General features: G+C 47.9%; 1 protein-coding gene across 3 annotated transcripts in view; it reads right to left on the bottom strand.

Moving 5' to 3' along the window:
- The window catches only part of PPP2R5B (protein phosphatase 2 regulatory subunit B'beta), a 95,619-nt gene extending 72,310 nt beyond the window's left edge, over positions 1 to 23,309 (bottom strand). The window contains exons 1-6 of one of the 3 annotated variants that reach the window (XM_029611953.1): positions 22,116 to 23,309; positions 21,326 to 21,595; positions 6,963 to 7,159; positions 6,295 to 6,396; positions 6,111 to 6,203; positions 4,637 to 4,767 (exon numbers count right to left, since the gene is read on the bottom strand). In XM_029611953.1, coding sequence (XP_029467813.1) covers positions 4,637 to 4,767; positions 6,111 to 6,203; positions 6,295 to 6,396; positions 6,963 to 7,159; positions 21,326 to 21,524 — 722 coding nt within the window. In that variant the 5' untranslated portion in view covers positions 21,525 to 21,595; positions 22,116 to 23,309. The remainder of the gene's footprint in view (positions 1 to 4,636; positions 4,768 to 6,110; positions 6,204 to 6,294; positions 6,397 to 6,962; positions 7,160 to 21,325; positions 21,596 to 22,115) is intronic. The other 2 variants (XM_029611954.1, XM_029611955.1) reach the window with 2 other exon arrangements.
- Between the last annotated feature and the right edge of the window lie 720 nt (positions 23,310 to 24,029).

Here is a 24,029-nt window from a genome sequence, read left to right as displayed (position 1 = left end):
ATCCTCTCCCAAGCAAGGTAGAAATGGGATATTCTGCCCCCCCACCGCTAGCGGCAGGGTTGACCGGGGTGTTGTTAAAATCCAGACTATTCCTTTTGATTGTTGGGCTCCACGGGTCCCCATGGGGGGGCCGTGTGCTGTACTATCGGTTCCGATTCTGTGGCTGCTGCGGCTGTGCTCTCCTTGTTGGCTGATATGTCGGCTGGCGAAAGGTGGAGTACGCTCTAACCCCCCCCCCCCCCCCCCCGATGCGCATGGTATGGTAGTACCTCCTCGATAACACTCTGTCCCTTGGGGAAGTCAGGGACTGGACTTCCACACTTTGCTCTTTCAACTGCATCACTGTCTCTTTCAGCTTGTCTCCGAACAGATTGTCTGTGAAGCAAGGAAAATCCCCAAGCTTTTTGTGAACATCTTTCCGGATTGAGCTCACCTGCAGCCATGCTAGCCGCCTTGCCACGATGGCTCCTGCGGTGATCCTGGCCAAGGTGTCAAATGTCTCGTAGATGGAGCAGAGCAAGTGGCAAGGCCCTTCTTCCATTGTGTGCAGCTGTAGCGGTGGATTCTCTCCTGGGGACAAAGTTGCTATGAGTGGGTTCAATGATTGCAGACATTCATAAAGATACTGGGCCATGTAAAACTAATGCTGCTGGATCTTAGCATCTAGCATGCCCGCCTGGAACATCCCTTTCCCAAACCTATCCAGGAGCTTGTCATCTCTCCCTGGTGGAGTACTGGAATGAAGTCTCGATTTTTTTGCTTTTTTCAATCGCTGACTCCACTACAATGGAGGCAGCTGTACCACCACGTAGAAGGGCGACTCACACATCCGGAATTTCAGGTCGGTCTTCCTCGAGGTCGAGGACCCTGACGACAGAGCTGCCACGCTCTAGTCATCAACTCATCCAGCACTGCATGCGAGGGCAAGGCTGTGGGCTCCGTGGGTGTCTCAAATATTTTTAGGATACCCAAGACCTCCGCCCTGGGGTCTGATATTTTCTGAGTTCCCACATGGAGGAGAATTCCTATCTTCTCCACAAATTTGGAGTAGGATAGGTCTTCTGGCGGAGATACCGGCCGTGGCTGCTCCTCTGGGGGAGGGGGGTCCGAAGGGTACCCAGTGGATGATCCCAGGGACGTGGTATCCAATCCTGATAATGAGAGACTCTGTGGGAACTCTTGCAGGGGACTCCCTGGCTGCTGTTTGGTATCACGAGGCCCTGTAGGTGTGGGACTGTGCCCATAATGGTCTTCTCCACTCTCCGCTGTGCTTTGTTCCACTGATGACAGGAACAGAGTTAGGATCTGAGATATGTGTCATTGCATGGGAGGCTAGCGTCCCCTGCGGCCCTGGATAGTGCCCCCTTCCTCGGGGGGGGGGGGGGGGAGGGGGTGGAAACTGCCGCTAACAAGATGTCAAAATCTGGGCCCCTGGATCGGGCCGCTGCCCGCTCCACCCCAGGGCCTGGTCTGTCTCTCTTCTCCAGGGGCTCTTAGAAGTGCAACCCCTCCCGCTTATGCCTCAAGGCCGCTGACAGATCTGAGAAGAACCGTGATAAGTGGGATGACCCAGATGATCTGCGCACGGATACTGGCTCCACATCTGAAGAGACGAGCTCTAGGTCTGGGACCAAGTCTCCCTGTGCCATTGGCGGCCGTGCCACCCTTGATGAATCTCCTTCTCTTGGTGAAATGTGTGGGACTCTATGGTTTATAGGCTTTATGGCCTTCGATGCACCGTTCCTGGACACATGATGCTTTGGCATCGACTCCTTGCATCTGTGTGTCGGCTGAGGCTCTCCGACTCCCTGACGCTGCGTTGCGCTTCTTTCTCTTCGATGCATGCGAGTTGGCATTGCGCCGTGTGTCACATCGATCACGTGTGTCAGGCGGTTGCGTCGATGTACTTGTGTCACCTGAGCTTCGCCTGGGTCTTACTTCCCGCAGATCCTCCCATGCTCCTGGGTGTGCTTTAGCGGGGCCCCTGGGTGGCCTCAGGGTCCTACTGAGGCAGCCCTCTTCCCCCTCAACCTCGGGGGTTCCCGAATGAGCCCCGAGGACTGTGTGGATCCTTGAGCTGGTTCTGGAGCGTACGAGCCAGAGGCTGTCTCCCTCAGCTTCTCTATCTTCACCAGTCGCTGCTTCCTCGCTCTCAGGGACATGCGGCTGCAGTCCCTGCAGCTGGATGGCTCATGGTCTGGTCCCAGGCAGAGGTAACAGAGCACATGGCCGTCTGTTACAGACTTAATCTTGCCACACTGACAGAAATTAAAGCTAGGTGGCCTAGGCATTGCTGCCCTGCTGTATCCACAACAAACCAAAGAAAAAAGTACTTGTAGTCTAACACTGGCAACACTAGTGAGGAGCTCTACATGCAACCTGCACCGCAGAGAACACTAGACCGAGACAAGCTTGGAACCAAGGGGGAGGACATGTAGGCTTTGAGGAGCTCTGCCACCTAGAGGCCGGGAGGACGTCCCCAGACAACATGGCTAATTCAGCCTGCTTATCCATGGGAAAAATACCTGAATCTCTTACCTGCAAAGCTATAATCAAAGGAAATACTGCTGCCCAGGTGTGCCATTAGGGTAATCACCCAGAGTCATAATTGCAGAGCAGGCTGACCCACTCCTGGTTTTATCCCTCTGCAAACATGGACCTGGAAATTCTTGCTTTTCATAAGAAAAATTGTTATTCTATGGGATAAAAGCATGGATCAGTCTTCCCTGGGGGGAAAAAGATAGAGCCAGCTGGTCACCCTATGAGGAGCCAATAGTTAAATCTGATGAGGCTTACGCCATCATGCAATGGGTCAAGAGACTAGAAATATAATCTAGTGAAGACATGCTGGGTAGCAAAGGTAAGCAAATCCCACAGAAAGAAAAAAGTCCCTAGAATGGTGTTTCCCAAGCCTCTCCCAGAGGAATACCTAATCAGTCGGGTTTTCAGGATATCCGTAATGAATATGCATGATTTGCAACACCGAGACCTAGAATATGCAAATCTCTCATATGCATATTCATTGTGGCACTCCTAAAAACCTGACTGGGAGAGGACTGGCAAACACTGTCCTAGAAAGTTGGCCCTAGGACAGGACCTCTCCAAACTGTGGGCCACAACACCAAATGTGGTCACAAAACCTCCAGCTGGGATTGCAAGTGCCTCACGCGGCAGCAGGAGCATTAGTAGTGGAAGTCAGCATGGGGCCTGTGAGTCAGCACACACTCACAGGTCCTGATGTGACCCCGCTGTCACAAGAGTTTCTGTGGTAACAGCAAGCTCTGCAGATAACTGGATTAAAGCTGCTGCAGGAACTGACAGTTTGCACTGGTTTACAGACCCCATGTTGACATCCACTACTAATGCTGCTGCCGCTTGCAGATCACTGCTGGGCTTGGGCCCAGTCACGATTTGAGGGAAGGGCTGTGCACGAGCGAGTGGAGATTTACTACAGTTCCTCTTCCACTACTGAACTTACCCAAGAGAAAAAAAAAAACTGGCCCTGATGTTGGCTTTCCTTTCCTACCACTAACTGGCATCCACCCCCAACCCAGGACCCAAAGGAAAATGTTGCTGCTGACCTGGCCAGGGGGACACTTGGAGGAAGGGGGTGTTTGAAGGGAGAGGTAGGTTGCAAGAAGGATTTGAGGATGGGATCAGCTGGAGAGAGTTGGCTGTGGAGGATTTGGGGGTGGGAGTGAAAGAGAATCAACTGACAGATGTAAGAGGAGCTGGGAGGTGAGGGAATCTGCTGAGGCAATAGGAGAGGACTAGAAAGGATGAGGTGAGGCAGGATGGTGAATGAAATGGGATAATTGAGGATCAGATGGGAGTTATAAAAGGAGCTGGCAGGTTGCGAGTTGCTAGGGGATGTACTAAGGGATCAAATAGAAAAAGGTTCAGGGGTCAGCTGGAGAAGGAATTGTCAGGGGTTGAGATTGGCTGGAGGGGAGGAGTTGAGACTGGGAGCAGTGAGCAGAAGGGGATGGGCTGGAGGTGAGAGCAAGGGTGATGGGGTGGGGATGATAAGAGGATCAGCTGGGGGTTGTAAGAGGGGCTTGAGGGATGAGACAAAGGGCTGGAGGGGATAGGTTTAGGGGGGTGGGTAGAATTGCTAGGGGACAAAAGAGGGGCTGAACTGGAATGGACAGAGATTGAGAGACAAAAATAAGGGGTGAGAGAGGGGATAGGTTGATGGGTGAGAGAAGCTGGGGGTTGTAAGAGGGATTGATTGGAGAGGAAGGGGATTGAGAAAGCAGTTCAGCTCAAGCTGGAGTGGGGAGGAGGGAGATGGGAAGTTTGAGAGGACCTCAACCCCACCCTGCCACTACTTCGATTTGGTCGTTTGGGGGTCATGTTAATTTTCAAGCCCTAAAACGGGATCACACTGACTAAAAGCCCTGCCCCAGAGGTCACAGCCCAGCTGGTGAGTATTTAATACATAAAGTTGCTTCCATGACTGTTGTTCTGCTGCCTGCTGGTGGCAAGTAGATGGCATTATATTTTTTGAGCAAACCTCTGTTTTGCTTGGTTTCAGTCTCTCTCTGAAGTACAGGTGTAGTGCTGTTTCCTTGGTGCTGGATGTGGCACCAGGACATGAAACAAGAGAGGACTTGCTGCCACAGGCACCGCTCACCTGAGGAAAATGTTACTGCACTGCTTCCTGATGTAGGCCCGCAGGCCCAGAAACTTGCCATAGACTCGGTGCAGGATGGTCTTCAGGTACTCCCGCTCCCGGGGGTCTTCGCTATCGAAGAGCTCCAGAAGCTGGAGGGAGGGAGAGAAAAGAGAAACCGACATGAGCGTCAAAGAGAGGGAGGTGGGTGAGACACACAATTGGAGCAGGCAAAAACAGGAAAGGGGCAATTTTTCAAACTATGTGGGTAGATGAAGTCCGTGGGTATGCTCCCTTTGAAAATTGCCTGGGAATAAAATACCTGCAGAGATCTGCTCTGCTTTTCCTGCAGATACTTTTTCCCTAAAACAAAACAAAACAAAAAAAAACCACCACATAGTTTTGAGAATCCAGAACTATGTGCATTGTTGCTGCCCCCCCCCTAACCTAATGTCACGTCCTTTCCCTGCAAGCAAATGTGTGCACATTTTAGCTTCCCCAGCCTATCCTGCCTCCTTTTCCCATGTTATTGACTTCCCTGTGTATCTCAGACGGCCTCTGAATTCTTAACCAGGACTGAGGCAGGTCCTTTCCTTAGTGCTTTGCTTTTTGTTCATCCCAATTACTGGACTAAAAACTAGAAAAAAAACCAAAACAAAAAAACCCCAAGAGATTCCATGCAGCCTACTTTATGGGACATGAATGCATGGATCCCCCAAAAAAAAATGTCCATCGAGATTCTTCAGGACCCCCCCGCCCCTGGCATGTTCTGAAAGTCATTAAGGACAAGCACACACATCTTATAAGCCACCTTCCATTTCGAAAGAAGACAAAAAAGAAACCACAAAAAAATCTTTGCAACACACATGAGCCTATGTATGCATTCCAGCAAACAGGCACTAGCCTCTATTGCAGAAATAAGAGAACGTCACAGGCCCGGCGATGAAGATGTGAGGAGGGGGAGGGGCAGTAGTGATGTGCCTGCGAGTGTTCATCTCCTGTGCCCACTCACTCAGGCTGAGTCACACAAGCAGCTTAATGACAACCAGAAATACATACTTGTATTTATAGCTCAGGTAGCAATGGAGGGCTTCAAGGAGAGATGAATAGTTACAAGAGAAAGCACATAAGCACACAGTGACAAACCAGAAAGTCGGGTACCCGGGAGCTCATCCCACTGCTGTTAAACACATTTTCCTTAATAATTTGGGGAAATTGGTTTTGGTCGTGTCCTCTGGCCCAACAGAGAAACTGTGAGGGAGCAACGGATGCCTTGAGCAGGATTGCCAGGCATCTTCAGAGCCACTGCTAGCTAGTCCAGGGCTCAGGAAAGGTTGCTAGGATTTTAAGAGTATGCATCTATCTTTCTTTATTCTGCAGAGTGTCCACCTTTAAAACAAACTGCAGCATTAACTAGGGAGGGAGAGGGCAATATAGGCAGACACACGTTGCAAAAGCAGCACAAGAACACACCTTTGTGCCTTACCAAACTTACCATCATGACAAACTTCTGGTCCACATATCTTTTGGCCACAGATGGCTGAAAGTCTGGACTCTCCAGGAAGCGCAGAAAAAACTCATATACCAGCTGTGGGCATGAAGAAAAGTGGGGTTAAAAACCCACGGTTGCCACTAGAAGGGTCCCCCCACTACCCATGTAGATTCACATCCTTCATTACCTGCAGGTGGGGCCAGGATGGCTCCAGGTTGGGTTCATCTTCTTCTGGGTCAAATTCTGGGTTCTCACTGGGAGGGAGGGTTCGGAAAATATTGCCAGAGATCTGGAGGCAAGAAGCGAGAGTGAAGGAGAGAACTTTCTCCCAAGACTGAAAGGGGAGGCAGCTCATATTTGCTGTTACACTTACACATCACATATTAAATCTAATTATGTGTGATGTTTGATCATTTCCCAGCAGTCAGGAAGAAAACAATTTGTTGTTTCATTTTGTACGGTTTTATTACTGTTTTAATTATTTTTTTGTGTTTTTTTTGTACATCGCTTTGAGTGATTTTTTAATTTGGAAGGCGATTTATAAGTAATGTTAAATGGATAAATAAAACTACAATAGCTGTGCCCTAAGCATGGGATCTCACATAATGCTAATAGTAGGATTAGAACCTGGGTCTGTAGGTGTCACAGCTCTGTATTCTCAGCACTGGATTACACAATGTGAGTTTCTGGCAGTGGTCGGATTGGAACCAGAGTCTAGAGGTATCACAGCAGGTCTGTGCTCAGCACTGGGGACATATAGTGAGAGTTGATGTCAGTGGTGGGACTGGAACCTAGGTCTCAGATGTCACAGAACATATAAGAGAGTTAGTGATAAAAGTGGGATCCGAACCTCACCATTTTGATGATCTCAGGGTAGACTGGCTCAATCAGGATGCCACGGTTCGTGGCAATGCATTCCACCAGCTCATTCAGGGCTGCACGTTTAATCTCTTTGCCCTTCAGATCCGCCACACAGTCCAGGAAATCGAAGAGCACAGAACACTGCTGGAGCTTCTTACATATCAGATCATGCAGCTCCGACACCGGGGTATCTGTGGAGACAAGAGGCAGTGTAGCCCCCATCCAGTATTAGAACTCTCCAACTAAGAGGAAACTTCAGACCTTCAACTCATATCCATGTCAAACTACCCATGTATGGGGCAATTGTCTTGGCTGACCAGAGGACAGGCAAAAAAAAACAAACCACCCCTTACCCTGCAGAAAGTCAGTCAGTACTGCTACTCATAGAAGTAATGCTTGTTATAAGATTACTCCTTTTAAAAGAACATTTGTTTGTCTATTTGAAGTAGCAGCAATACCCACAGAATAATTAACTGATTTTTTCAAAAGGTACAATTAAGAAGCAGGTCCCAGCCTGAAAATGCATTAATAAGAACAATCTTAGGCCAAAAAAAAACATAATCATCTGATAGTACTTTACAATCAATAAGGCAGGAGCAGAGAAGACAAACTTATATCTTTCCATCCAGTTCTCACCAGGAATCCCCCCCACCCGTGAGGCTGCTTTCCTTACTGTTTCCCATCCAGCTCTCATCAGGGAGATTCCCTGGCCTCAGGCCTTTCCCCTGACCTCTTTAAGTCAGTTGCAATAGATGAGGTTTTTGTTTTTTTTTATCAGATTCTATCTGTGAATCCTTTCTAAGCAGGTGGTTAATAGTTAGGTTAATATATTGGGCCCAGCCACAGCAGGGAAAGAAAAACAATCCCCAGGGGTAAATGGGTGTAACCAGGGTGACGCCAGGTTACCAGGTGTGGAGAGATCAGAAGCAGAGCTTCTGTCCTCCCCAGCCCTTACAATGGAAATGCAACCCCAAAAGCAAGCAAGCACTGCCTGTGTGACAAATTACTGCTGGATATGGCCAGGCTGCCACAACTTCATCTCAACCTGCTGAGCCCTTGAGATTTCTGATATTTAAGGTGAGGGAGGAGGGGTGGAGCTGTAGGACAGGGCTGGAACAGAGATTTAAGAAAAGAAATCTATGGAAGGACTTTAAGGGGAGGGAGGGGATGGAATAGCTCGGGGGAAAGAGAGATTTAACAGAAGAAAGCCACTGAGGACTATGGAGGAAAGTAACCCCGGATAGATTTAACAAGGAGGCGCCACTGAAGTGCTGCCCTCTTTCCCAGGCTGGGATCAAAGACTACAAGGGATACATACTCTTCCCTTTGGCACCTGGATTCTTACTCTCCTGATCCTCTTGTGGAAAAACCATATGCACTTATGATCTTAGAAGTCCACTCGACTGTTCTCTTTGCAGGGATTATCACTTTAATTTCCTGACATATCACTTTGCACACAGTGGGGCTGATGCAATAAGATCTATGGTGAAAATCTGCACTATTTTTCAGTGCGGATATATATTTTTTTTTTTTAGTGTGAGCAAAAATAGACACCTCCGCGGGATGTAATAAGGGGACGGCATGCAAATGAGATGTGCGCAGAAAATCCACACAAAACATATCTGGGCAGGTATGCACGCTCCAGCGGGCACCGAAGACCCTATGCAAATAAATCACGCATAAACCAATGGGGTGACCCATGACTGATTCTCGGTTGAATATCTTCCCCTTTCATAAGGCAGTAGTGAGTTAGTGGTCTGGAAGTGAAGCTGAAGGTGGGTAGAGCAATGTTTAACCCTTTCATGATCCATCACCGACTGCGTGGGAGCTATAATGGTGGATGCCGGCGAGTGGGGGAAATGCAGCAGAGATTTGGAAGGGGCTACAAAAGCATTCAGCATTTCTGACATGTGCCCATTCCCTCTCCGACCTCTCTTCTGGCTTTTGCCACTTAATTCTTTGACCTCCAGACAGGCGCTTACACTTAACTCCTACCCTGACCCAGGTACTAAAAAGCCCGCTTAAAAAAACACAACCCGCACTAACACCAGCGTGGCTCTCTGCATTGCCTCTTTTGCACAGAATTAGTATGGACTCGTGCTAGACCAGCCGCGGCTTTTTGAGCAGGTTTGTTCGCTCATTTTTTCTCCCCCCACGCTAACCACATTCATTATATAATCACGCGGTAAAACGCGCAAAAACCCATGGCAGGTCTACCGCAGCTTATTACATCGGACCAAGTAAGAGCAAAGGAGAAGATGGCAAGAGCCATCTGCAACAAAGTAAGATAAAACACACAAAAGCCCTTCCATGCCATTCAATACAGCTCCAGTAAAAAGAAAACATATATGTTACATGTTATCCTGTTTCTCCGATTAGGAAGCAGACTGCCCCAGATTTGTTACTTTAAAAGGAAAGTTGTTTCCTTTCACCAGAGCAAGCTCCAGGGTGGTCCTGCCACAGTGATTTCTCTTAGTGGGGCTTCTCCTCATCACCCCTGAAACGCTCTGGGGGTCACAGCCATTTCCCTCCTCCCCGATCCAAATGAGCACCAGCTCGTCAGGAACCCACCCACATGAAGCTCTGTCACTGTGCCCGCTTCGGGACAATCTAGTGGGTCCACTCCATCCACAAAGTAGATTTGGAAGATTCTGGTTCAGGAGATTTGGAGCCACCAGGACATGATGGTTTAGCTCTGTCTAAACCCCCAGACATAATCTCTCTTTGCCATCTAACTGCAGGACGGTCTTTAGCGAGAGAGGGGGTGAAATTGGGGCAAGTGCAATGGTAGCCCCACCTGACATCACTTCTGGAGAGCGGCAGAGGAGCTGCTCATCGCCATGGCAGCTGCAACTCTTCTGCTCTCCTCCACAGCAGAGCGAGCAGCTGATCGCAGCTGGAGCTGGCCACGACTTTTGGGGTTCATTGGCCAGTTCTGCTGCTTCTCTCCCCCTATTCCCGCAATACTGTTTGTTGTAGTGCTGACCCAGCCAACACTTGCAGGTCTGTGGTCATTGCTGTCCTTGTGGTCTCATCAGTGTTCCTGTTCTTCCTGCTGGCTCCCTCCAGCTGCTAGCGAGAAATAAACTTTGGAGCCAGCACGGCCTCACACTCCTACAGCAAAACAGGCAAGTGCTGCAGTCATAAGAGCTGCCAAAGAATCCAGAGCCCTTAAAGGGGCAATGTCTAAGGCACGGGCCACCAACGTGAGGGGGTAGGAGTAGGAATAGTGTTATGCCAGGAGGGTAAGGGAGGAGAAAAAGGCATGAGTAGGGGAGTGGCGGGGACAGACTGGGCCCCTCAACCCACTTGGGTCATCTCTGATTCTACAGGAATGATGCAGTACTGGCAGCCATCTTCAGTCTCTTCCTCTCTAGGCTCAAGCACATTGTCTCTGTGGTATTCCCTTAACTCTGACAGCCCCATTGGACAGGAGACTCAACCACTCCCCAACCTCTGGTGATAGTGGTCGAAGGGAAAGAATCCCCCACTTTCACGTTTCTGTCTCTTGGTATTGGGGGGGGGGGGGGGGGGGGGGGCGCTTGGGCAGATTTCCTCTGGGTCTACCTAGTTCCAGCAACAGTATGGGAGCGATCCACAATTCATTACAGCAGATCTCCATCAAGGTGTGAACCCAGCACCTCTGACTGTAGCACAGCAAAACTCTCCCAGAGCCTGACTGCACCCTTCACTAACCCAGCAATAAAGCATCCTCTGGTTCTCGCTAATTCAATAGCTCTACACCCACAGTCCCTACAGAAATCAGAAGACCAACCAACTAGGTCTTTCTGATTTCTCCCACCAGTGGTATGCATCATCAAAAGAGTAGGGGCTCTAAGCTAAAATATTTTTCTAAAAGCTGGTAGGATAAGGACCCAATTTTGGGATCCTGCCATATAAGTGTGTGGAGTTAAATTATGTGGAAAAAGAGAAATTTAAGAGGGTGATAATGTCAGCAGCCAGCAAGATTTAAACCAATGATCCTGGAGGGATGATACCAGCAACTTTTACAAAAGCAACAAGAGGCTGAAGGCTTAGTATAATCCTGCAGCATCCAAGAAAGACTGCCCAGGAATTTCCTCATTGGTGGAACAGGGGAAATGTCCTGATCGGTAGTAGGATTTAATGAGAAATTACTACTTATCTGAATTTTCTTTAGGACAGTCAGATGAATCCAGAAGAATTGGGTTATGCACCTCTACAAGCAGATGGAGACGGAGCAAACTGATGGCACAGTATATATACCCTGCAGTGACATCAGCCTGCCAGTATTCTCTTCAAAAGCAACTGTGGACAGACTATCAAAACTTGATCAAACAGATAACCATTTCAATACTCAGCCAACAGGCAACACTGAGCTCAGACAAGAATATATTAACACTAGTCTAGGGACTGGACAAACACCAGTAATCCCTGTAACATGTAGCCATGGAGGAGGACCATAATACAATCATTCAGCAGCCAAGGGAGGGAAACTGGATTCATCTGACTGTCCTAAACAGCTAAGTGGTAATTTCTCATTTCTTAGTGTCCAGTCAAATGAATCCAGAACAAGTGGGATGTACCCAACCTACTCCCTCATAAGGTGGGAGGCTGCCTGGGGTCCAGTCAAAACCACACGTGCAAAGGCCATGTCCTCTCGGGCCTGCACATCCAGACGATAATACCTGAAAAAAGTGTGTAAAGTGGACCATGTTGCAGCTCAGCAAATGTCGATGGGAGACAACAATTTCACTTCCACCCATGACACTGCCTGAGCCCTAGTGGAACAAGCCCTGACCTGACTAACGGGCCAATTCAGTAAAAACGCAGGAGAGCGGACGAACGCCCGCTCTCCTGGCGCGTGCACCGGCCACTTGCCGGTGTGCGCGATTCAGTATGTAAATTAGGTGATGCGGTAGAAACGGGCAAAAGGAGGCGCTAGCACCTCCTTTTGACCCGGAGCGGCGGCTGTCAGTGGGTTTGACAGCCTTTGCTCAATTTTGCCGGCGTCAGTTCTCGAGCCCGCCGACAGCCACGGGCTCGGAAACCGAACGCCGGCAAAATTGAACATCTAGTTTTCGGCCCGACAGCCGCTGGCCCAATTTAAATTTTTTTCTTTTACTTTTTACACTCTTCGGGACCTCCGACTTAATATCACTATGATATTAAGTACAGCTGGTACTGTTCCTTCTTTTCTACAGAAAGTGGTCACTGACTTTCACTTGAATCAGTCCAGCTCCCTGCCGTCTCTGGACAGAGAAAGAGATGTAGAGGGGTATCGATGTCAGGAGACATATTGTCAGGTATCTAGAGGTTTCTAAGCCTTTACAGAAGATGGATTGCCTGTTTGTCCTTCATGGCGGTACTAGGCATGGAGAGCCGGCCTCACGGGCTGTCATGGCTGCATATGTTGATGCTGGGGCGCAATTACTTACAGGCCGATACAGTACAGTGCGCTCCGACAAAGCGCACTGTTAACCTGCTCTTGGACGTGCGTTTTCCCTTATCCCTTATTCAGTAAGGGGTGGAAAACGCGCGTCTAACCCGCGGCACCTACTAGTGCCCTCAAAATGCAAATGCATGTTGATGACCCTATTAGGTATGCCTGCGGGATACAGTAAGTAAAATGTGCAGCCAAGCCGCACATTTTACTCTAAGAAATTAGCGCCTACCTTTGGGTAGGCGCTAGTTTTTGCCAGCACTGGGAAAGCACCCTCCGACTTAATATCAGTCGGAGGGTGCACAGAAAAGCAGTTTTTACTGCTTTTCTGTGCACTTTCCCGGTGCTGGCAAAAACTAGTGCCTACCCAAAGGTAGGCGCTAATTTCTTAGAGTAAAATGTGCGGCTTGGCTGCACATTTTACTTACTGTATCCCGCAGGCATACCTAATAGGGTCATCAACATGCATTTGCATTTTGAGGGCACTAGTAGGTGCCGCGGGTTAGACGCGCGTTTTCCACCCCTTACTGAATAAGGGAAAACGCACGTCCAAGAGCAGGTTAACAGTGCGCTTTGTCGGAGCGCACTGTACTGTATCGGCCTGTAAGTAATTGCTCCCCAGCATCAACATATGCAGCCATGACAGCCCGTGAGGCCGGCTCTCCATGCCTAGTACCGCCATGAAGGACAAACAGGCAATCCATCTTCTGTAAAGGCTTAGAAACCTCTAGATACCTGACAATATGTCTCCTGACATCGATACCCCTCTACATCTCTTTCTCTGTCCAGAGACGGCGGGGAGCTGGACTGATTCAAGTGAAAGTCAGTGACCACTTTCTGTAGAAAAGAAGGAACAGTACCAGCTGTACTGCCCCTGGAGTCACCCAGAGGAACGGCTCCTGGCAAAACAAGGCCTGCAGTTCGGAAACCCTACACACAGAACAAATTGCCACAAGAAACACCGTTTTCAAGATCAGGAACTGCAATATGGGCCAGCGGTTCATCTCTATGGAAGAACCATAGCATAGTCCTATACGGTTCTAATCCTGGAGGAACTTCACCATCCTCAAGAGAGTTAGGATCGGCGGCGTCATCATCCGTGCCATCCAGATCTCTATCGGGCAGTCTCGCTGCCTCTCTAGGAGTGCTCCAGCACTTAACTGCACCTGCAACTCTGCCCTGGGAGCAGTGGACGGGACTGAGGACTGCGCCTGAAGAAATCTTTGGAAAAATTCTACCCATGAAAATGTAGAAGTATCCAGACCAGGAGGTACCTGAGGTGTATTCACTGGGCTGCCTTCCCCTGCTGAAGACCCAGTTAGGGGATTTCCAAAATCAGGCGCCCCACCTGAAACATTTTTACCCAGACCTACATCTGGCTGGGAAGAACCAGGCTTAGTGAAATCAGCGGAAGATAATTCTCCCTGAGCCTCCAAACAGCGCTGGCACAAGTTAGCAGGCATTCCTGGCTGAGATGCCTGAATATGACAGGCAGTGCAAAGAGAAAGGTTTCTTAGATATAGGCACCTGATCGGTGGCTGGAGGCATGCATCTAACTTTTTTTTTTTTAAGGCATCTAAATAATTCTAGGCCTCAAAAAATTTAAGCGTTCAGCAACACTCAACTTGTGAGCAAAAGTAATGCACCGCTTAACTTGGACACACAGACTACAGGCTTCCTAAGCGTCCAAAATTGGACACACACTGAACCAACAGTCCTGTAGAGGGCAGTCTAAAGAAAGCATGTGAAACACCATTGAGGCCCACATGCAGCGTGCAGCGAAAAGGCCTCAGAGCAGGGCCTAGCCTACAGAGACTGCTCACGTCCCTCAACCTCCCATGGAGTGGGATGAATGTTGGAACGGCACACCAAGCATGGAAACTGGGGGAAGGAGGAAGCCCTACAGTAAAAAAAACTAAACAAAAAAAACCCTCCTCTGTATTTTTTTTTTAAACTTACCTGAGCTCAGCCTTACCTGGCTGAGTTCAGAGATGATCTCCGGCTGTGGGAGGAGAGGGCATATTCCGTCACCGCTGTGCTCTGCTTCCTGCACCTGCTGCCTTTCAGCTGCTTAACAGCTAAGTCCATGCTGGCTGTAAAACCAGCTACTGGACCAAGGCACTCATCTGAGGGACCACGGAAATCACCTCAGGAATTCTCAACTGGGGGAGGGACCTTTTGGTATCAACGCAGGAGAGCGAGGCGAATTTAGTTTCCCTATTTCTCCTTTTTCAAATCGAAGCAATCCCCAGTAGGGAAATGCACGTCCACCATCTGCTGGAGACAGAGAATACTGGCAGGCTGATGTCACTGCAGGGGTGTTTTTACTGTGACGTCAGTTTGCTCCATCTCCATCTGCTGGTAGAGGTGCATAACCCACTTGTTCTGGATTCATCTAAAAAATAACCTTTTTGGAAACCAGCCCTTCTGTGCTGCAGCCTGCTCCTGTCTTCCCCGATTCATGCCTTGTTTCCAAGTGTTCCCTGTCTTCATGGAGCCTACCTTGCCTCTGAGTGTTCCTAGTTCCCTGGACTGACTTGTCAGCTTCCTGACTTCAGCATAGACTAGGCTTACGCCATCTTCTACTTTCCCTCCGAAGAAGGAAAGGACCAACTCCCATTCAGAACTGAGCTCTCAACAGGGATTGGTTGATTCACTGAGACAGGGTAGTGAATATATAAATACTAAGTGCTGGTAGCTGTCAGCTGTACTGGCACTTAGTATTCAGCCCAGGAGGAGGAAAAGAGCATCTCCTCCGCCTGCTAGGGTTCCAGGACACTTCTAGGGATTCAGGGTGGGGATTTGCTGCAAGACATTTTTGTTTTAAACTTAGAGGATTTGTGGAAAGGGGAAAGCAGCGCTGCTCGGTCTGTGCTACCTTTACTGAAATATTTTTTGGGGATAAAGAGGGGGATTGTTCAGTCCTTGTTACATTTTTTCAAACATCCTGGGGGACAGAAGGAAAGGGTCTCTTGGCCTGCATTACATTTTTTTTTTTTTTTAATCAATGGTATACATGGAGGCGGGGGGAGGGGGAGGGGAGAAAATCAGTCACCTTCCACCCATTCATTTTATTTCAGTTACCCTGCTAACTCTAGAACCACAATTGTTTCCTAACAGTTACCAGATAACTTTCAGGCTGACACGATAAGACACGCGTTGAAAATGAGCTCTCGTATTTAGCGCCCGTTTTCCCAATGCGCACTTAGCCACATCCCTAGGCACCCAATGCAATATTTAAACGAGAGGCTGCGTAAAAAAGGGCACACTCTGGGACAATGTGCGTCTCTGGCACTCAAAAGATGTTACTGCCACGGGCGCTCATTACGAACATCCGACCTGATTGCGCTTCCGTTGCTTATTTTCCCTGAGGTGCCGATTTCAGTGCTGCAGTTTATTATATCAGGCGCCCATTGCCATGGGCAATGGGCGCCTGATTGTGTGGTCATAAGAAACATGCACTTCTTTTTCAGCAAATCAATATATTATATATAGATATTTAGATGCCTGTGGCAATGGGCGCCTGATATAATAAACTGCAGCACTGAAGTCGGCACCTCAGCAAAATAACCAACAAAAGCGCAATCAGGTCGGATATATATTTTTTTCACCACCGAAAGCAGTAAATTCAAGAGCCGGAGTAACACTAAGGAGGCGGACACATTTATCGCAACACAGAGCATCATATTTTGTAATGTTTCTCATGAGCCCTTGACTGCAAGTTGACTTTGCTCCACCTTTGGGGCTGGAGTTAAATTCCCCACATTAAAAAGTGTGCATTGGGCACCCAGCATTTTCCTTCATCGGGCGGTAATAGCTAATGACCTCATCTACATGTAATTAGCTTATGTTGGGTGCTATTGGATTCGCGTTTCTTAGGGCACACTTTTTGGATGCGCTAATCTTCTTACTGCATCAGGCACTAGTCTTGCATGCCCAAAATACCCGCTGAACCGCAAGAAAATCTGTATATGTTAGGCTGGGCGCACCTTATTGCACCAGCCTGTTTCTCTGGCTCAGCACTAGCCAGATAAAGTTTAATTATTCCCCTGGAATGCCTTCATCGTCACCTCTTTTATCCAGCTAAATTTTGTCTGGGTAAGAAGTTACTGGGACAAAATTTAGCAGGAGAGCTGAGGGAAAATTGTAATGTCTGCTACCTGGACATAGCCCTTAACCAATAAGCCTTGATACTCTTAATGCAACTCCAACAGTGCTCTCTGCTTCAACGGCAGGAGAAAAGGGGAATGGGATTCAAACAGCAACCAACAAGGGCCCTGACTTTTACTGTCTGGGGAAACATCAAGCAAAGGGGTAACTTGTTGATGTGGCGGATACTACCCTTAACCAATAAGCCTTCATACTGTTAACACAACTCCAACATTGCTCTCTGCTTCAACGGCAAGGGGTAACAGAGAATTGGATTCAAGCAGTAACCAACGAGGGCCTGACTTTTATGGTCTGGGAAACTGGTAAGCATGGGGGTAACCTGCACAGAACAGCAGATACTACCATAAGCTTTCTGGGCAGACTGGATGGGCCATTTGGTTCTTTTCTGCCGCCATTTCTAAATGTCTATGTACGAATATCGACCTCATAGACTTTACTGCAGAATTCCTATGGCTCAAGGAAACAAGGTAATCATGGTAACTGTTTTCTCAATTTCAAAGATGGTGCATTTCACACCATTTCCAGTTTAACTTCCACTATGTTCACAGCTCAGCTTTTTCTCAGAGAAATAGTGACACTATATGGCCTACCCTCATGTATCACCTCCGACAAGGATCACAATTCATGGCCCAGTTCTGGTAGCAGTTAATGAAGCTCTTAAGGATTCAGTCTCAGCTGTCGACAGTTTGCTACCCACAGATAAATGGCCAATGATGGCAAGTAAACCAGATCAAGGAACAATACTTCCAGTGTGTTTCTGTGGATTCTAACTACATGACCAGACTCTTACTCCAAGGCAGAATTCGCCTACAACAATGTTAGGCATTCAATGGTGCAATCATCTCCATTCTTTGTAAACCATGACATCCACCTGAGATTCCACACATCAAACACACAAGCAGCCAAGACCTCCACAGCCTCAGAGTGGACCAAAACCCTGTAGGAAATGCAGGCTGAAGTTCAATGCAATCTAGAACAAGCTAAAAGCTTACAGAGAAGCCATGCAGTCTGGTTACATCAGCAAGGTACCCAGTTTAAGGAAAGAGGTAAGCTCTTGATATCAACTTGACACATAAAGCTTAGCAGACAATCCACTAAATTAGACTACAAATTCATGGGACCTTTCATTCTAGTAAAAAAGCAGATCAACCAGTAGCATTCAAAGTGCATCTCCCACCAACCATGCAGATACACCTAGTATTCCACATGGCTCTAATGAAACCATTTCAAGAGTACCCATTTTGGGGGGTTCTAGTAGTGGTATTAACCAAACAAGAGTTTGTGATCAAACAGATCCTGAACTCCTGAATAACCCAAGGTCAACTGCAGTACTTGAGTGGGAAGGATATGCGCCAGATGACCAAATGTAGGAACTGACTTATAAATGTGCATGTGCAAGATCTGATTAGAGACTCCCAATCAAATATATCCCCAACAACCCAGACTACGGCAGCTAAAGAGGAGCTCACAGAAAGATGGTGGGGTGGGGAGTATTGTCAGGAACCCATAACTCTTAAAAGAAGAAACCAACAATTTTCACAAGAGCCATGGGAGGCTTGGTGCAATCTTAACTTATGCCTATCCTAAAACAGCTAAGGCAGCCACCCCAGAAGCTCCCTGACTGGAGGAACAGAGAAGATACCTGGAACGGTAGTAGGACTGAAAAACAGCTCTAGAAAACAATCCTTGCTGGCACAACTTTATTCTGGGATGCTTCCTTCAGAAAAACTGCACTCTGGCCTGTTCTTGTCTTTGATTCCTGCCTTATTCTGGAGTGTTCCTGTCCTCCCAAAGTCCTTCTTTTCTCCCAAGTGTTCCTGGTTCCCTGAACGCGACTTCCCAGCTTCCTGACCTCAGTAGAGACCAGGCTTAAGGTATCTTCTATCTCCATCCAAAGCCCTTGCCAGCAGCTCAGGAGACACTCTTGATTGCTCTGGGGATAAGCTGTGCCTCTACTTACGTCCACGAGACTCTAATAGATGCCACTGAAGTGTATGGAGGTGAATAACACGGGAAGAAATGAATGATGCAGAGAAGACACAGTATTTAAGAGGGACATGCTACTGGAATCTCAAGAAGTGAATGATGCAGGGAAAGAGATTATGAGCCACTGTAGTACCGCATTCTGAGTAATAATATTATTACAGCTTTTTCTGTATGTTGTCTTATAGCACACCACATTGGACCCAAGCAACTGGTAACCGACAGCAGCAGGAATAATCTAGAAAGGCGAAATCACATTTTTTCAGAGAGATATTTAAGATGGGAATGCCATTAGGTCTCAGGAAGTGAACGATTACTGGGATGAAATCTTTGGAAATGAATGACGTAAGAAAGAGAGCTTGAGGAGGGTGATGCCGTTGTATTTTTATAAAGTCTCAAAGTACAGGAATTAATTTTCTCTAGGAAAAGAAATTCAGGGGCAAAGGGTTATGATATAAAGTACGAGGGAGGAAAGTTAAAAGGAAACATGATAAAATCTCTCATTAATCAGGAAGTAGCAGATGCCTAGAATAGCTTACTGGCAGAGGTGGTGGCAACCACAATGCTTGCAACAGATAAAGCACAGCGGTAAGGGCTGATGGGCCTAGCAGGTAGAAGAAACGAGGGAGGGGATGTGAGCGTTTCCTCAGTCAAATGAATCTTTAGAAGGGACCTAAGAAGGGACATTACAAACAAACAGTCAGAGTGGTGTTACGTCTATGTAAGACTTTCAAGAAGGCTGTAATGACCTGCACAGAGTGGCTATGGGTTATAATAATGCTGGCATTGAGCATGGGGGAAGTTGGATGTTTTAGAGATAACCATCTCACTAGTTTTGGTGGCTGTATGGATTATTACAAAATTTGGTAGTGAAAAATGAAGGGGGACTGGGTAGTGAATTAAGTAAGGGACTTATAACAGCCAGAGAGGAAGATGACACGAACTGGAACAGCTTATCAGCAGAGGTGGTGGCGGCCAGACAGTGCAGTAACGGAAACGCTCAGGACAGATAAAGAGATCAGAGGTAGGAACAGGATTGGGAAACCAAATAAAAGGCATGGAGGTTGATATTCAGTGCCACTTACACAGTCAGCCAGTTAACTGGCACTATCTGAAAATTCAGCTGTGCTGACCAGCTGCTACTCTGCCGGTTGTTTACCAGCTATACAACTGGATAAATGAGGGGTGGGTCAGGGCATTCCGAGAAGGAGCCATTTATCTGGCTACCTTAGCCAGATAAGTGGCAATATTTAGGTTTATCTAGCTTAGTTAGCCGGTTAAGTCTAGGACAGATATCTGGCTGTGCTACTGAATGTCCTGACCAAGTTAGCCAGATAGGTTTATCTGGCTCGTCCAGGTAGTGGCCGAATATTGACTTCATTGAAAGTGGGTGGAACTGGCATTGGTTTAAGTATGGGAATTTATGTGCTCATCTATCCAAAGTGGTAGAGAATCAGAGAGAAAGGACAACTGGGCAGACTGGATGGACTAACTGCCTTCTAATCTTACTATGTAGGTAAGAGCTGTTTAAAAGGTGGATGCCATGGAGGCCTCTAGAGGTGAATGACATGGGGAGGAACTATAGAAGAGAGACCACCACCGAAATGGAGTTAGAAGGGTGATGGTCTTTCACGTTAATGATGTGCTTACAAGGATGAGGGTGTTGAAGGGCAAGTGACAAGCCTGGAGAACGAAATGAGGCGATATTTACGAGGTGGGGTTCTGAATTCTGAATTCTTTATGAGAACTGGTGGGGTATGGGCTAAATAAAAGAAAAAAAAAAACAAAAACAATGCAATAAAATACATTACCATGAAGCAATCTGTGGAAACATGAGCCTGCTATTACAGGATGCTCCAGTACAATGAAAGCTACCCTCTCAGGAGAGAGAAATCAATACCCATTACAGCAAATGCCTACCCTGCATCCCCTCCTTTACCAGCTGCTCTTCGCCACTAAGCCAGGGCCAGATGGGCGGAAGAAAAGGGCACAGCCACTCCAAGACCTATACGGATTCAGCTAGAAAAGGTCTAGGTGTGTTCTCAGTCTGCTTATCTGTCCCCACATTCAGCTCACACCTGCCCCACACGTTGTTCGAGAAATTTTCCACATTCAGCATTCTCTTCTGTCTCAGAACTAGTGGAGAGATGCTAGTCTGAATCCTTTTTTCTACAGGATAAGTCTTTGTGCTACCAAGCATGGCCTCACCTCCACTGAGGAATGCTGAGCACAAGACAAAATAAAACCCAACCTTCTTTACCTGCCTCGGGTCACAAAGAGATTTTTCTTACAGAGAAAAGGCCAGACTTAGCTAACCGTGTGTGTTTGTGATTTACACAAAATCTTATCTGCTTAGCAACATGAATGGCAGAGGCCTGCAAACTCATCTCACAAGTGACCGAGATGATTGCCACACCATCCCCGACCCCCCCCCCCCCACCACACACACACACTCCCTCTCTCTCAAGCACCTGTTCCTCCCAGCTCCATCTGTTACTGTAATCGAACGGACTCCTTCAGCAAAAGAACCCATTTAGGTGACATTAAAGCCAAGGTGGCACCTTCTGTGATTAGACTGCAATTATTAGCTGCTCACCCACAGAAAGAAAGAAACATGCACTTCCACACCTCTCCCTCTGTATGTCCACTTCCAATGTACTTCTCCCTCACCAGGTACCTGTCACCCCTTCCTTCCCCAAATCTGTTCTGTGGTGGGGCAGTGCGTGTGTGTGTGAGGAAGGTGTCTGTATGCTGGGTATCGTGCACGCCCACCTGCTTTTACCTTTCAGCAGTGGAAGAGGGGTCAGCTCCTGTTGGTTACTCTGGTACCGGAACTGGGATGAGCTATGGGACCTCCGCTGGCGGGAGCGCCGCAAGGAGCGCCGGGAGAAGCCATCCACCTTGTCCGCAGGGAGAACTGGCGAGAGCCCTGGTGAGGACGGGCTGGTCGGTGTCACCGCCGGGGGGAGCTTAGTCTCCATAGTTATTCACGGTGACTAAAGCCAGCAAGATGTTCTGCGATGATGGCGGGAGGAGAACCTTTCCACTTCCCCTGTAAAATATTGAATTGGTTACCTTGCCCAACCGAAGTGAGGAGGCCAAATATACAGTAACATGCAGGCCAGTTAGTTCAGGGGATCCACCAGTAGGACCTGGCTTTGGGGCCTACCACACTTTTCTCCAGAGGGCATCACCGCCCACGATCGCTGCCAGCTTAGGGCCCAGCGAAAAAACAAAACAAAAAAACAGCAAAGGCGGAGGTCCGAGTTGGGATCCAAGAAATCTAGCGCAGAATCCACTCCAAAGAAAAGCCTTCCCGTACAGATTTGATGGTTTGTCCACTTTCCCCTGTACAGGAGGAACAATTTGATATCTGCATCGGTGTTTTTGTGCTGCTACCAATCTCTGGAAAAAATGGATAATTTTATCCCAGTATGGCTTCTCCCCCCCCAGCCCCACTTTAGAAGATGACCTGACCGCCCCAGAAAAGAGTCACATTGGGCACTTCTTTCCCAAATGAATTGGTCCAGATAAAAAGGTGGGCCTTCTGGAGTCATGCGAGCTTCACTTACATTGACACCTTTCTATGGGAACAGGTCATTCCCCCTTCCTTAGAGTCAAGTTTACTATTTTTAAAGTCATCTTTTAACAATATTCCTCAGGTGCCTGGTTTCAAAATTCTTTTTTTTTTTTTTTTGTTTTTTACTTTCTGTGTTCCGTTATCATGTCCAGTCTGAAAGATACCTGGTTTCAAAAGCCTAAACTCCACATCATCCAGTTTGGTTCATTCTGTAGGGAAGCAACCACCAGAAATCCCAGAAAAAACAAAACAAAACACAACAATCCAGGTAGAAAGAGTCTCAATCGCTGGATCCTTTTGCCCCTATGCCTAGAAGCCCGTGGAAAAGGAAAATGAAATATTAATTTAGCTATAACCTTGTCAAGGGCGGACAGGTTTTATGGCTTTAATGATTGGGCTTAATTTAGGTTGTGCAGTCCAGGCAAAAGTGATCTTAACAACCCCCTCCCTTCTTGTCCCTGTCCCAAAAGCAGATTATCCTACTGGTGTCTTGGACCCAGGGGCAGGGATGGTAATTAATATCTTGAGATCAAATGACAGGAGGAGGTGGCTGTCACTGCTCCAAGCTTTCAGGGTTAATTCTGCTTTCCACCAATGCACCTTGCCTGCTCCCTTTTTCTTTTTATATTTTCATGCCTGGATTACACGGGTCTGGCCATATCCTACGGACTGCAACCTAGCAGCAACTCCCTGCCGACCCTTGCAATTTATTATCTATTTTTTTTTCTATTTCTAATGGCAGTAGCTTCCGATGCTTTAATGCTACCCTAGCCACCTCCAGGAGGGCGGAGAGACAACCATCAGCTGGCACACGAATTAAGCCCTGGCCGCACAGAACGTGGTGCTCCCGGCTGGAGAGAAGACAGAGTTGGGGGTAGGGGTGGACGCCTGTACCAGTCCGGTAGGGATGCCAGATCGTCGGCCTCGGATCCCACGATGCGGTCCCCCAGCCCCAGATCTCAAGGCGAAAGTGAGTCTGGGCACATGCAAAATGCTGCCCGCGTCCTCTCGGGAGTTTCAGCCTCCGGCGGGACGCCTACAACCCAGGAAAGCCTTGCATCCCGCTCCTTCCTCGGAGGCATTTCCCGCAGCCTGGGTCTGATGCATGCCCGGCCCCCGGCTCCTGCTTCCCTGCCCCGATCACCCCCTTTCCTGACTCCGATATGCTCTTCATTAAAATGACATTCACCGTACCCCCGCCCCTTCTCTCCCCTAATCCCTTCCAGAAGCATGTGACCCAACCCCAGCCAGCTGATTGGTCCCTCTAAAAATAGCACCTGCGTCACTGCTTTAGGATGATGTCACCCTACAGAGCTCTGCTGCTGTCCCAGGAGCTGGGGAGATGTCCCGGATTTAAAGGGATAGCAAATCTATTTTTCGCATACGGTGCGCGGTGACTGTTTCGGAAGTGATATTAGGGTTCAGAGATAGGGACTCGGCTGAGGGGAGGAAAAGTTTTACCTATGATATGTGCCCGAAAAAGAACTAACTAGAAGGCAAGTGTTAACCGAACATCCCTCCACCTGGCTTCTGCTCCTTGGGCTGGCCGGAGCTGGAGTATAGCAGAAAGCAATAAAAAGTGCATTTTATTATAGCTTCTTGTTTAAAAAATGAAATCTCCATCCTTGAGTCCACCGTGCTGTAGTCATGCTTTATGTGTGTCAATGTGACCCTGCAGGAAGCTCTGACGAAGAGCTCTTCAGCTGTCTGTACTGTGTTCTATGATTTAGCTGCATCATTGTGAAGCCTGCATGGAGGGAGTAGTCATTCATGACATTTGGCACAGCAGCAGCCATGATTTAATAAGTTTCACAATGATGGGAGCAGCTAAGCAGGGGAAACTATCAAAAACACTATAAAAACCAGTATTATCGCAGGATCAAAAAATAAAATTAGAAAACAAAAA

This window comes from Rhinatrema bivittatum, chromosome 8, assembly GCF_901001135.1.
Source record: "Rhinatrema bivittatum chromosome 8, aRhiBiv1.1, whole genome shotgun sequence".
NCBI lineage: Eukaryota > Metazoa > Chordata > Amphibia > Gymnophiona > Rhinatrematidae > Rhinatrema > Rhinatrema bivittatum.
Note: the sequence above shows the minus strand (reverse complement) of the source record. Positions and strands in the feature narration are given on the sequence as shown.